Source organism: Physeter macrocephalus, chromosome 6 (genome assembly GCF_002837175.3).
Source record: "Physeter macrocephalus isolate SW-GA chromosome 6, ASM283717v5, whole genome shotgun sequence".
Lineage (NCBI taxonomy): Eukaryota > Metazoa > Chordata > Mammalia > Artiodactyla > Physeteridae > Physeter > Physeter macrocephalus.
The window spans coordinates 7,564,655-7,580,044 of NC_041219.1; the positions used below are offsets into that span (position 1 = coordinate 7,564,655).

A 15,390-nucleotide genomic window follows, 5' to 3' on the forward strand; every position below is an offset into this window, starting at 1 on the left:
AAGACGCAGACGTACAGAATGGACTTGAGGACACGGGGAGGGGGAAGGGTAAGCTGGGACGAAGTGAGAGAGTAGCATTGACATATATACACTACCAAATGTAAAATAGATAGCTAGTGGGAAGCAGCCGCATAGCACAGGGAGATCAGCTCAGTGCTTTGTGACCACCTAGAGGGGTGGGATAGGGAGACGCAAGAGGGAGGGGATAAGGGGATATACGTATATGTATGGCTGGTACACTTTGTTATACAGCAGAAACTAACACAAGAATGTAAAGCAATTATACTCCAATAAAGATGTTAAAAAAATAAAATAAAAGCTCCTGGGTGAAATTGGCATAGGTGGTCAAAAGACACAAATTTCCAGTTATGTGAGAAATAAGTCCTGGGGATGTAATGTACAGCATAGTGACTGCAGTTACAACACAATATTGTATATTTGAAAGTTGCTAAAGAGAGTAAATACTAAAAATTCTCATCAAAAGTAAACAAATTTTGTAACTCTGTGGTGATGAATGTCAACTAAACTTACTGTGGTAATCATTTCACAATATATACATATATCATTATGTTGTACACCTAAAACTAATACCATGTTATATGTCAACTGAATCATTTTTTAAAACTAATAAATAAAAATAAGCTCCTTATCTTATCTCAAGATAAATTTTAAGTATGTAGACGCTCTCTGAGATTATAATGGCATTAGTTCTGAGTCTTCGCGTTTGAGCACGTCGTTTTTTAAGTCAACCTTCAGCTGACTGTTGTGTGGTCTTAGTTGGTCTTGAGTAGACTCTGCCTATCAGTTGGTCTTTTGGGCTCTGAGATACAGACAGCATATACCAGTGATGCTGTAGGATTATGTGGGAGACAGTAGAGAAATAGAAAAGTAAAAACAATAAAATCTAATTACACGGAGTTTCGCTTAAAACAAAAATTGATTGAGTTCTGCCCAAAGTGGCTTGTTGTTTCCTGTGCCAGGAACTACTGTGCAGGCCCAGCAGGAAGTGTGCTACAGAGCAGGATCGCATTACACCCTTGTTTTATGGTTCATTTCACTTATTTAATGCAATCTGAGAACCTGCAAAAGGAACATGTTCGAAGGAGGGAATAGGCTTTTTGTCTTGTTTTGTTTTGTTTTCTTAAGTTTCTTTGAATCAAAACATTTGTTTTTACAAGGTGCTTATAGTCCCAGAGAAACAGGACTTCCAGAGTTGCACGGTGAAGACATTTCTCTTTGCCACAAGATTTAAAGCAGGACCCGGCGCTGAGTTATGTCTAGGGTGGTTCAGTTATGTCTGTTCCCTTTGCTGGTCTACTCAGGTCATTTTAAACATGAAGAATTACAACCATGCCCATGAATGGTCTTAAATCATTTTGAATTCCGTATCAGCTCCTCCTAGGGTCTCTGATTTGATTGAGAGCCCATGATGTTGGGGGGGACGTGGGAGGAAAGGAATATAGTTAACGTGCAAAAGAGCGATTCATTTGTCAAGCAACAGAACGAGTTCCTTTGGCTGTATTGCTTGCAAATGTGTGAACTGAACAGCTGGACTGCCTTGTGGTGGCAGACGCCGCTCCTCACACACTGCCTCTCTTCCTCTCCAGAGACCTGAGTATGAACAACATCAGTCAGCTTCCCCCGAACCCTCTGCACGGTCTCCGCTTCCTGGAGGAGCTGTAAGTATCAGCGGAGTCGTGCCGCATCCAGTCAACACTGGACACGTTCTTGTATTTGTCTCTCGTCCTTACTGTGGGAACCAGATAAAACAAGGCAGGAAAGCTGTCAGCACCAACGATTTGGGCACATGAGGAAACACTTAGCTGGGAGGGGAAAAGAAAGAATCTCTTAGGATTCTGGAAATCAACTTACAAAAGGGTTTACCGTGAAGCTACAACTTTCTAAGGTGAGACTGAGCCAAACAAATTAAAAGTTTAAAACAAAAGCTGTTTAAAAGAGCTGGATAGCTCTTTGGAAATAGTTAAGCAGCAGGATATTAGAAGTTTGAATCCTGGTTCATGTTTATTAAAATTGTAAGTAAAGCCATAATCAAAACCAAAAATTGCCTCTTGGTCTGGCTTATGACAGGGAGAATTGAGTCCTCATTTCATAGCACCAAAACTTCTTGTCCTAATCACTTTTAATTACTGTTTTCCTACTTTTAAATTGAGCTTCCCTGAAGGCGTGAACTGAAAACCATGAAATCCACAGAGGACTTAAAACTGGTCTCTCCCAAACTCACTGTAAAAAGATAAAATTCGATTTTTTTTAAAAGGAGGAAGCTAAAATTAGCTAATGATACACAGAGGAATCTTGATTAAGTCTGGTAATCACTTTCCAGAAGATGAAAAAGAACTCTATAAACCAAAATGTGCATTTAAAAATTCATTTGATCCTCTTATTTTTTTGAGGGACGGGGACTTAGGGGAGGGATGCACCGTCGTCCTAGTCTTCATGAAGAAGGTTTGGCACCATCAGCTAAATAAATCCTCTGACTGTTGATTAAAGGAATTGTTTAGGCAATGACCTCTTTTGAAAATACCCCTTTATAATTCCTAGAGTCAGGGTCCAATTTGGGGGGGGAATTTAAATTGTTGATGCACCACACGATCCACCTTGGGAGGTGGAAAGAACCATCCATCACAACCAAATTACGCTACATTGATCATTTTTTTTCAAGAGGATAATATTCTCAAAGTTCTCCCCCTTAGAGTTGGATCTATATTTATTTTTGATGGCATTAGCTTTCTCACAAATGTTATTATTTTACTACTGAAATCAGCTGAACATGCCCAGATTGTTATCGAGGAGTATGGTAAAAAAAGCTTAGATTACTAGATTATACAGCAAGTTTTTATTATTCAAAAAATGGATTTTCACTTTGGGTTGTCCAGGCTCCTCTTTTTTCCTCTTCTCTTTTCTCTCTGGCCATTTCTGTTGCTAAAAAATTTACCCTCATCAGGACTGGGACCATGTCTGTCCTAGTCTTGGCTGGTATGTAATGAATAATCAATACATTTCTGATGAATGAATGAATGAACTAAGGAGAAAGCAAAACATGTAAAAGGAGCTTCTTATACTTGTTCACCACCTTAGAAAAAAGTAACAGATTTAGTTGACATTAGCCAACATTTTTAGATTACTTCTAGTAAATTTCAAACATCAGCATTTTTTTCTTGTTTACATTCTTCTCACCTGCCCTCTCTCACCATAGTTAATATACAATAGTCTTGTTTACCCCCATATTTCTAAACTCTGCATTCCCAGTGCGTTTCTCTTTAATTTCCTTATAATATGCAATGGCAAATGGCTTCCATTCTCCTTCAACATACACCTCAGCTTTAGACTACAAACCAAATCAATAAATAATTCACTTCCCCAAGGACTTTGTTTAATCGAGTTCCTCCCTTGGTGACCCGATTCATTCAGAATAACTCCTCTTTCTTCATGAGGTGAATGTTAATTTTCATCCAAGACCAGTTCTTCAAAAGATAATCGAGAGAAAAAACAGGGGAAAGAAGGGGAGGGAACTACCATGTGAAAAGCCTATTTTTTACAAATTACCTTATTTTTATGTCTCTGGAAACTCCATCAAGTATCTTGACCATGGAATCATAGAATTTCAGAAGTAGATGGGACCCTTTAAAGACTATTCATTCCATTTCCTCCTTCTGTTCTGAAATTCCCTCTGCTGAACTGGCCAACTTGCTGAATTTAAAAGCAAGACCACTTTCCCATATATAATTCTGTGCTGCATCTAACTGATGTTTTGAAGACACCATTATTCATTTAGTGGCAAAAGGGGGTAATATTTATAGAACCTGGAAAAATGATCAACTCTGCTTGGTCTTGTGTTGTGGGTTTAAACACACACACCCATTTAGCAGAGCATTTTGATCATGCCTTTGTCATGTGCTGATTGTTTCCATTAGACTCAGCTACGTTTAAGTCTGTATTCTCTTCTGGAGTATAAGATCTTCAAAATAATAATATAATTATAATGACAACAGTAATAGCTTACTCTGTGAAAGGCACTGTTCAAAATGTTTTGCACACATTATCCCACTGAATCCTCTTAACAACCCCATAAAAGTAGATATTATTATTATTATTCTCACTTCAAGATTATAAAAAAAAAAAAAACAAGTACAGAGAAAACAAAGAACTTACCCAAGATAATGGAGTACGTAAGTGTCAGAACTAAGATTCAAATTCACTTTCAAAGCCATACTCAGAAAGCAGAAGGAGGCTTTGGAATTGTACTGCATTCATCTGTGCTTTTCTTTTCCCCGATAGTACCTAGTATAGTGGTTTACACAGCTGAACACTTTAAACTCTTGTTAAACTGAGCTTCGTATTATAGGTGTGTTCATCTGTCTGTGTCTGGGTGTATGTGAGGGAATGAAAAAGAGTGAGACAGAAAGCAAGAAAGAGCTGTCTACCCAGCAGGGAGAGATTGGATATTCAGGTTATTCGTTCACTACCCTCATATATTGGCTCTGAGAAAAGTATTATCATAATTTTCAGGTGCAGAATTTCACCAATTTCACATTACTCAACAGGAACAAAACCTTAGTTATTATTTTTACATATGCATAAATATACTTAAGCAGCATGTTTTATATAGTATTCTATTGGGTTGGCCAAAAAATTCATCCTGGTTTTTCCATAAGATATTATAATAAATAAATGACCTAATAATAAATAAATGAACTAATAGATGACCATCCATACAGCTAGAAACAGACATTTAGATATCTGTTATTGTATGTGTTACATCTGTTATTGTGTGTGTGTATCTTTTGTTATGACAAACTGTTAAAATGTTAAACTGTTCTGAAAGTATTCTTTTGTTCAGTTTACTCAGCTCATCTCTATGCTTTATTCTTTATCCATTCATTCAGAAACTGGTACTGATATTCTCAATGATATTAATAAAATTCCCACCACAAAACTCAATTTTTATAAAACACTATTAATAAAGCCAAGTTACCACTCTTCCCCTTAGCTCTAATTGCCCAATTATCATCTCCCTAGTTTAATCCATCTATGTCATAAGCTGTGTAGACAGTCATGATTCATCTCTCATCCATCACTGGTGCCGTATTTCAAAATCCTCTAAGAATCAATAAAGCCCTAGAGGAATCCCTAAGGTATTTTTTAAATATATTGTAACCCTGGAGAAAGTGGCTATGTGGAGCGAATATTTAACAAGAATTAAAGCCATCATGATTAATGGTCCTCTTCTCTTCCTCCTGACCTTCTGGAACTCTTACTACCTGTGTCACATGTCTTGGTACCTTCAAGTCTTGTTTGTTATTTGTTACTTTTGTTTTATGACTCTGCAAGGTGACCAGGCACGCACAAGCCAAACACCCTGCTGGTGCAACGTGATAGCACAAGGAAGAGAGAGAGCCTTTTTCCTAAAAAAAAAAAAATCTGAGTGTGGTTAGGCTGTGTGCTGTGTAGGGAGGAGAACACAGTACCTAGAAGCGGAAGCAAGCCCAGGACTCCTGTCCTGACTCTGCCACTTAGTAGCTGATAATCCACTTGACCTCCCTGGGCCTCAGGGCATGATGGTGAAAGCCGCCCTTGCCTGTTTTGAGATTCTGAGGATCAAATGAAATGATGATGAAAGAACTTTGGTAAACTCTAATTTACATATTGAGTTGTGTTAGAGAAATGAAAACACTTGCAAGAGGATTCTCACTTCCTTCTTTCCTATTTCATGACCTTGATTTTGGAGTAATCCCAGGGATCCAGGATTTGTGAAGGAAAAACTGTTTCCAACCATGAGTTTTGACGGATATAGGCAACCAGTGCAGATAGTTTTTACCACGTTTGAACATCCTGAGCAATAATTGCATTTCTCTCCAACAGTATCTCCCCCAGTTCTATTTCTTCAGTCCTACTAAGGACTTCACGTTGATGTTTGCTATTTGAACAAATAATAAATCCCACATTTGGTCCATCAGAGTGTGGTTCAGATGTTAGGAACTAAAAGATCGTGCCTAATGCTGACATGTACAAGTTCCTTTAAACTTAGATTGGTAGCTTGATTAAACCAGAGGGAAAAATGAATTGTTACCATTTTAAACAGTCTAAGTTAAAGGCCTTTGTTTCCCAGTACTATTTTAAAATCTTCCCAGATTCTAATGCTATTGGAATCAAATCCTCGATTTAGGAAGGAAACCTGAGATGCTCTAGGGAGGTTTGTTTTTAAGTTACTATTGTTCCCTGGAACTGTTTGCTCATATTATGGTTGGCCTTAAAGAATCTCTATTTAAATAGTAGATATCTATTATTTCAGATGAAATTAGTAATGAGAAATACCACCAAACTTCCTGAAAGTACAGTCTATGCTTGTTACTTCTACTTCCTCATCATGTTGCTAAAAATAGTGAGAGTGGTCCTGCCTGTCTTTTGAGATTTTTGTTTGAGGATCAAATGAATTGATGATGAAAGAACTTTGGTAAACTCTAATTCACCTATTGGATTGTGTTAGTGAAATGAAAACACCTTCTTGCCCATAAATAATCTTCCTGACCCTTGGCCTTGTCAGAATGCTCAGTCTCTCCTTTTCATAGATCTGGTAATTGATTATAAATGCTGCCTCTTTACCTTTAAAATTTGTATTAAAATTTTTTAAAGAATTAATTTAAAATATAAGAAAAGAGGGGCTTCCCTCGTGGCGCAGCGGTTGAGAGTCCGCCTGCCGATTCAGGGGACGCGGGTTCGTGCCCCGGTCCGGGAAGATCCCACGTGCCGCGGAGCGGCTAGGCCCGTGAGCCGTGGCCGCTGAGCCTGCGTGTCCGGAGCCTGTGCTCCGCAACGGGAGAGGCCACAGCAGTGAGAGGCCCGTGTACCGCAAAAAAAAAAAAAAAAAAAAAAAAAAAAAAATATATATATATATATATATATATAAGAAAAGAAAAAGTGCTGCCTCTTTGAAACTTTTTTTTCTCTAGTGTTATTTTATGTTCTCTTCCAAATGTCTATTCATACAGCTCGATATAGAGATTTAGATATCTGTCCTTGTGTATGTATGTGTATCTACATATATGTGTGTGTATATATATGTGTGTGTGTGTCTACATATATGTGTGTATATATACACACATATATACATATACACACATGTATATATGTGTATATGTATATGTGTGTATATGCATGTGTTTGTGTGTGCATGTGTGTGTATATATTATATATACATGTATATATTATATATATGTATATATATATATACATATATACATATAATATATACAATTGTAATGGCGATTGGGGCACTGTTCTTAAAGTGCCCTACCTCTCTGCCTCCTCTTCTTTTTCTCCTTAGCCTTCTTTTCTCCTCTACCCTCTATATGTCTAACATATAGACATTCCCTAGATTGCCTCCTTTCTCAGTTCTCTTCAGTTCATTCATTCAACGTGTATATATTTAGCCAGTGGGGACATAAGAATGAATATGACTTGCTACGTTTCATTCCTTCAGTCAACAAGTCCCCACTCCAGGGGAACTTACAATCTAGAGGGGGAGACAGATGATAAGCAAGGAAACAAACACGGATGATATTTGCTGATTATGACAAGAGTGATAAAGAACACGAACATGGTTAAGTAGAGAATAAATAACAAGGTATGACAAGGAGAGAAAGTGTCTCAAAGAAGGTGACATCTGAACTGAGATCAGGAGGATGAGGGAGTTGGTGGTCTGCAGAGCTAGCGTAGAGTGTATCTGGTAGGGGAATAGTGTGAGCAGAGGCCCTTAGGTAGGAAAGAAAGTGATATGTTTGTGGATCTGCAAGAAGATCAGGGTGGCCAGAGCAGAGTGAGAGGGAGGGGAGGTGACAGGGGATGGGGCTGGAGAGAAAGGCAGCGGCCAGATCATGCAGGAAAAATCAGGCTATGTACAGAATTCAAATAAGAGCAATGGGAAGCCGTGGAGGATTGTATGCAGCTAGTGCAATAAATAGGGTTTATGATTTATAAAGATTTCTCTGATTTTTGTATGCAAAACAGATTGGGGTATTACGGAAGCAGAGAGACCTGTTAGGAGGCTACGAACTCATTAGGAGACAACTACCGTTGTCTGGGAAAGAAAGTCAAGATTTGAACTACCTCTGTTATGTAGATGACCCCCAAATCCATATTTCTAATTGAGATCTCTTCTGTCTTTGACTGCTAGACCAGTGGTTCTCAAAGTGTGGTCCCTGGACCAGCAGCATTGGCACCACACATGAACTTGTGAGAAATGCAAACCCCAACCCATGTGCCCCACCCCAACCTAATGAATCAGAAACTCTGAACTCAGGACACTGCCTTTAGCAAGCTCTCCTGGTGATTCTGATGCATGATGAAGTTTAAGGACTGCTACTCTAGGCCAGTTGTTCTCGAATTTTAGTGACATCAGAATCACCTAAAGTGCTTGTGAAACCGCACATTGCTGGACGCCACCACAGAGTTTCTTCAGCAGGTTGAAGGTGGAAGGGGAGGATGTCAAGAATTTGCACTTATAACAAATTCTCTGGTGATACCAATACTGCAAATCTAGGGACCACGCTTTGAGAATCCTCCACTACCCGAGTGACACCTCCACCTACCCCACCAATACTTTAAAACTCAGCAAGTGCAGAACCGGATTCATTCATGAACACACAAACCATCCTCCACAACAAGATTTTTCTCCTGCCTTTGCTTCCCACCATCAGCATTCTTATTATCCAAACTTATGATCACTGTGTCTGTCACTGCTTTTGCATCTGTCATTCTTTCTCACCTCCTGTATCAGCCAGTTTCCAAGTCTTAAAGCTCTTAATTCCGCATTGTCTTTGCCATTTGTTCACTCTATTTCATCACCACCTAGTTCAGGTTCTTACTGTCTCCTCTGGATAACTGTTCAAATTTGTTGACTAATCACCTCTCCTGATTCTCCCAACAATTAACAATTGAATCATTGTCTCCAGGGATGGAGACCATGAAGGTCTCTAGGTGATCTTATCAATATGAAACCGTGAGGACTATTTCAGAGTTTCCCACCTTGCATAGGCATTAGAATCACCCAGAGAATTTTTAAAACTACTAATTACCACGGCCTATTTCCAGAGATTCTGATTTAATGGGTCTCAGTGGAGACCCAGACATCATTCCTTTAAAGCTCTACTGGGGGCCGAGACCCACTGGGATATATGGAAGCTTTACAGCAGAGGAAGAGAGTCAGGCACTCATCGTTGACTGGATCTAGGGACTGAAAGGAGTCTGAAGGTGCAAGATGACTCTGAGTAAGGTTATAACATTAGGTGCTAGGAGACAGGTGAGGCACTGTCAATAGAAACAGGGAATTCAAGGGGAATAACTGATATTTTGGAGGCAAGAAGATGTCTGGTTCTGGGTTTACTAAGTGCAAGGTGCCAGCAGGACATCCAAATGGGAATGTCACTAACAAAGTTGGAATGTGAGTCTGGAGGGTGATGATTCTGTTCTAGAGATAATGATTGGAAAGTTGTTTACAAAGAGGTGATTGCGGAAGGTGCTGGAGCAGATGAGGACTTTGAGAGAGGGTAGAGGCTCTGTTTCCCAGTATGGGTCTCTATCCATATTAAAATCACCTGGGCTGCTTATTAAAATGCAGATTCCTGAGTCGTTTCCCCCAGAAACTCTAAGTCACTAAACCTGAGTTGGGGCCTGCCTGGGGATCTGAATTTTTGATGACTCCTAAGGCAATGGCAATGCACACTAAACTTTGAGTGCCACTAGATGAAGGAAAAAAGACAGGTGTGAGGACAGAAACTTGAAGAACATCTATGTTTGGAGGATGAGCATTAAAAGAGGGGTGAACACAGAGAAAGAAAAATATCATATAGTATCACTTATTTGTGGAACCTCTAAAAAATGATACAAACGAACTTATATACAAAACAGAAATAGACTCACAGACGTAGAAAACAAACTTATGGTTACCACAGGGGAAAAGGGGGAGAGGGATAAATTAGGAGTTTGGGATTAACAGATACACACTACTGTATATAAAATAGATAACCAATAAGGACCTACTGTATAGCACAGGGAACTATAGTCAATATTTTGTAATAACCTATAAGGGAAAAGAACCTGAAAAGAATGTATATGTGATATATATGCATGTATACGTATAACTGAATCACTTTGCTGTACATCTGAAACTAACACAATATTGTAAATCAACTATGCTCCAAAAAAAAAGAGGGGCTAGAAGGAAGAGAGGGAAACAACCAACCATAGTCATGAGAGCAGAAAGATTGTACAGGATCCGGAAGGCAATGGGAGGACTTTGAATAAGAGGCAGTGAGCAGGGCTTCCCTGACGGCACAGTGGTTAAGGATCCACCTGCCAATGCAGGGGACACGGGTTCAAGCCCTGGTCCGGGAAGATCCCACATGCCGCGGAGCAACTAAGCCCGTGCGCCGCAACTACTGAGCCTGTGCTCTAGGGACCACATGCCACAATTACTGAAGCCCGCGCGCTTAGAGCCTATGCTCCACAACAAGAGACCGCAACGAAGAGTAGCCCCCGCTTGCCGCAACTAGAGAAAGCCCATGTGCAGCAACAAAGACCCAATGCAGCCAAAAATTTAAAAAAATAAATAAATAAAAATTTAAAAATAAAAAGCAGATTGTAAAATAATATTAAAAAACAAAAAAAAAGAGGCAGTGAGCAATGGTTTTCTTATGGCCAGTACCTCAAGTGATGCACTCATTTGCGTCCCTGGGTTTTTCCTGTTTCAGATTGGTTGCTCCAGACCAACCTACTTTTGACCAAAGTTATGTTTAAAACCTCAAATATTGGAGCCCAAATGCTATGGTTGAACCAAAGTCTCTTGTGTAAACTTTTCTACGTAAGCATGAGCAAGTAGGCCCAGTTTCCTTGTAAAAGGGGAATGAATAATCATGTCACTTGTTTAATGTGATTCTTAAAATCACTAGATAACACAATGTATATAAAGTACTTTACATTGTGCCTAGAACTTGTAAGTTGTTTTACAAAAAGTACATACTATTTTTGTGACCCAAAGGACTGTACCTGGCATATTGAAAGTGCTCAAATAAATTGCTGAGTTTAAGTTTGATGCATAATGAAGAAGGAATATTCTTCAGCTGTTTCTGATCTGTTTATGTAGTGGCTAGCCAGCGATCTTGCAATAGTTAGGCCAGACCTGAAGTAACTCTAGCACTATGGCCAACTGTCTTTGGAAACAAGATCAAATGATCCATCAGTACATATTAATTCAGCTCCCTGCTCTAGGCAGGCAATAAGATTCTTGACCTTAAGAGCCTATAATCAAATCAAGTAGACTGCATATAAAATGGTAGAAAATGAACCTTTACAGACAGCATTGTATAGAATATAACCTATAGGAGAGTTGCCTGTGGACTGAGGTAATTAGGAATACTTCACAAAGGAGTTGAAATTTGAACTTCATTAGTCTGTGGTTAAAGAAACCATAGGGCCGTATAACCAGTAAAGGATCTCCCTGTTGACCTGAAGAGTTCACTTATTCAGGCCAGTGGTCTTAGCCCTTAAACACTGAAATCTGATGTTTTTGATCTTATGTAAAAACGAAAACAAAACGGACAGTTCATAAATACACAGTTTAAGAAGGAATGATTTGGGGCTGGATTTGACCAATTAGATATGCTTAACTTATTGGGGGAGAAAGGAAGGGTTTTTTAAAATCGCAATTTCTTGCATATTAAGAAAGACACTTTTTTCTACACTGAGAAGATCTGTGGATTGTCATAATCCTTGTATTCAAGCCTGCTGAATAGGCTTCAGCAAACCTTACCAAAGATGAATGTCAGAGGGTTAAACGCTAAGTATCTGGGCCCTTCCAACTAGCACAGGCATCTTATGAAAGAAAACCTACCATGGTGAACTTAGTCAGTTACAGTGATGACGCATTACTGCCCGTGGAGGCAAGATTAAGAGATTACATCAGACTATGAGTTTCATCCTGTTTGTGTCTAACACTTCAATGACCCAGACTCTTGGCTCCTGAATGCAGGAACCCAGAGCCAAGCTTTAGTCAGTCGAATTGAATTATGAATAGTCAATCTGAATGGACAAGTATATTTGCTCTCATCAGTTTGTCTTTTGAAAGTCACTAATTACAATATTAGTATGGTTTATGCTAACTTTATTTTAGGAGAATTTTTCTTTAAGTGGGAACATTTTGACATTTCAGAAATGTTATGTTTAAGTGATAGTTTAACTACAATTATTCAGGTAATTATAAATCAGAAGAGTAAAAAATTCAGAAATAGAACAGAGCCACTGAAATTAATATTGGAAACCACGAGACAGAAAATAGTACCAGAAAACTGGAAACAGGCAGATCTTAAGAATGGGAAAAGGGGGAAAACTACTACCATTAAGCCTGATGTTAGCCCTTACCAAGTTTCTGATACAAATTAATTTAGCATGTATAGAATGTGTGCCCTCTAGATCTCATGTACTCTGTAAAAGTTGGAAAATAAAGCAGTAATTACTAGAAGCCAGCATGAAATTGCTAAGTAGTCTGAAATGCCTTCTTTTAAATCATAGGGGCTGTCATATTCAAGTTCATTTTGCTCTGATTATTTAAGTAGCACCGCTGTTAGATAGCTTCCATGCTCCATAAGGAAAGACTAGATTACACTTACATGAAATCAGGAAAGAGATGATGTTTTTCATTTTACATAAAGCTTTTCTGAACTTTGGTGTGTGTATCTTCAAAATATGGGCATAATAACCTCTGATCTACCTCCTGATATAAAGTATGAGAAAGTGATTTTTAAATGGTGACATGTAATAAAGAAATCTTAATAAACAAGAAAAATATGGGTGGAGGGAGGATAAGGGAGAAAAGAATGACGGTAAGGAGGAAATGCATGTGTAACAAAAACAATTGTAGGGCAGAAAAAGACTTTAGTGGAAGAACCCTATCATTTTCTAAAAGTAAGCGAAATAAGGGAATTCCCTGGCAGTCCAGTGGTTAGGACTCAGCACCTTCACTGTGGTGGCCCGGGTTCAATCCCTGGTTGGGGAACTAAGATCCCTCAAGCTGCACAGCGTGGCCAAAAATAATAATAATAAGTGAAATAAGGTCCAGAGAAGTTAAATGACTTGTGTGAAGTCTTGCAGCAAGTTAATAGTGAGAAAAAAGTAAGCCAAAAGGGAAAGGAAAAAAAAACACAAAAACTAAGAGTTAAAAGACAAATGGGTTCTTGGAAGACATGACCTGGAAAGCCTATTAAAACTCACCAGGCCCTTTCACTTACCTCTGGAAATACTACTCAGCCAAGGGGACCAATGTTGGACCGTGGTTCCCTGCACAGTAATCTTCCCGAGGGTCCCAGTCAGAGAACAGGGTCAAGTACCTCTTCAACTCTCAGTGCTCATCCCATTTTGTTCTCTCACCTCTCTCCCTCCAGACCAATGTCCAGAGAGGAGAAATCAGGGCCCACACCTGAGTGCTTTGCTCTCATCCCACCATTTTACAAAACAAAGCTACCAAAAACAAACAAAAAAACAAACAAAAATAACCTTGGATTCCTTTAGAGATTCAAATTACTGTAGAGATTCAAAGAAACATACATTCTCAAAAATATTTTAGTTGGTTGTATAACACCCAAACCTCTGCTTATTTGATTTATCTGAAGAGGAATGTGTCTACTGTAACTTACTGACTTTTTTTTTTTTTTTACTTTTTATGGCAGTTAAGTCAGTAAAACTAACAATGATAGGACAATTTGAGTCTTCAATATGGAGAGGTATCTTTAAGGATAAAAAAAATTTTATATGATATAAAAAGATATAAAAGTTTTTCCTATTAAGTTGAATCTTATTATAGAAATGAAGATGATGAAAGAGACATTTCTGTGAAATAATTTTAGAAACAGAGAGAAAAACAAAAAACAAAACCTTCCAGCCAAATGGTATGTGGGTCTCAAGGGTTGGAACATAGTTGCCCAGAGATTTGTTAGTTCAAATCTTCACAGGAAAGATTTGTGTGCAGTTCTCATTATTTGTGTACTCATTTATATAAAAGTCTTTTTTTCCCTATAGTTTATATGTATTTAATTTTTTAACTGCTAAAACCATCCCACGTTGTAAAGAAATGAGGAGAAGGATGCAATGATTTCCTTAAATTGTGGTTTTGGACAATGAGATATATCTTCCACCAGCACAACAAATAACTAATAGCCCGTCATAAATTCCTTCGTTTTAAGACAAATTCCCCTGATAACACAGGTCAGTGGTTATACAGATTGGTTCTGAATATAGTCTGCAGCTCTGAAAGTCCTTGCCCAGAAAAGAAAAGCAATTCATGTGAAGTGAGCTATGATTCAGGAAATGTAACAGAAAGATATTTACCCTAACAATAATTTAAACTAATAAAATAAATAAATAGAACGTTTTTACTTTCTCCTTTCCATTTCCAAAGTCAATGACTCAGAAACCATCAAGCTACTTGATCACATAGCAGCAGTAAGAGTCGATAAGCCCCCATTTTCAGGCTAGTTTCTAGAACTCAAAAAATGTACTGTTGAAGTCATGACTATGAATAGGATAGTTAAAGACATTTTGGCTGAAATAACAGTTCCTGGTCAATTTAGTCTGATCAGTTAAGCCACCTGTGATCGTCAACCAAGTCTGAGTCTGTCTTAATAAACAACTCTTTTATAGCACAGTCCTATGCAAACCATGTCCTTCAGTTTACGTACAGTACTTTGGTAACTAATCAAATGCATGTGGGTTATATAGAATATAACCATAAATATGAAATGTTGGCTACCTACGTTTCACCTTGACACAAATGGTTTGCCACGTGGGATTTTTCTTTCTTCTCCAGCGTATTCCACCGCTTACCTCCTCCACCACAGCTGTGTTACACCAGCAGCTCCTGTTTGAACTGCTCTAGTCGCCTCCTGTGCTTGCACTTTTGCTCCCAAAGTCTATTCCCCCTTTAAAAGGGTCCTGCCAGGGACTTCCCTGGTGGCACAGTGGTTAAGAATCCACCTGCCAACTCAGGGGACACAGGTTTGAGCCCTGGTCCGGGAAGATCCCACATGCCTTGGAGCAATGAAGCTTGTGCGCCACAGCTACTGAAGCCCGCGTGCCTATGAGCCCGTGTTCCGCAACAAGAGAAGCCACCACGATGAGAAGCCCGCGCACCACAACTAAAGAAAGCCCACGTACAGCAATGAAGACCCAACGCAGCCAAAAATAAATAAATGAATAGATAAATAAATTTATTTTTTTTAAAAAAGGGTCCTGTCAGAAGGACCCTTTTATTTATTTATTTATTTATTTAGGCGGTACGCGGACCTCTCACCGTTGTGGCCTCTCCCGTTGCGGAGCACAGGCTCC

The 15,390-nt window shown here is 38.8% G+C and overlaps 1 protein-coding gene across 3 annotated transcripts in view; it reads left to right on the forward strand.

The window, feature by feature from the left end:
* Positions 1-15,390, forward strand: part of LGR5 (leucine rich repeat containing G protein-coupled receptor 5) — a 121,442-nt gene that overhangs the window by 56,931 nt on the left and 49,121 nt on the right. For all 3 annotated transcript variants that reach the window (XM_007111574.2, XM_007111575.3, XM_007111576.3), the window contains exon 2: positions 1,608-1,679. In XM_007111574.2, the coding sequence (XP_007111636.1) occupies positions 1,608-1,679 (72 nt within the window). The remainder of the gene's footprint in view (positions 1-1,607; positions 1,680-15,390) is intronic.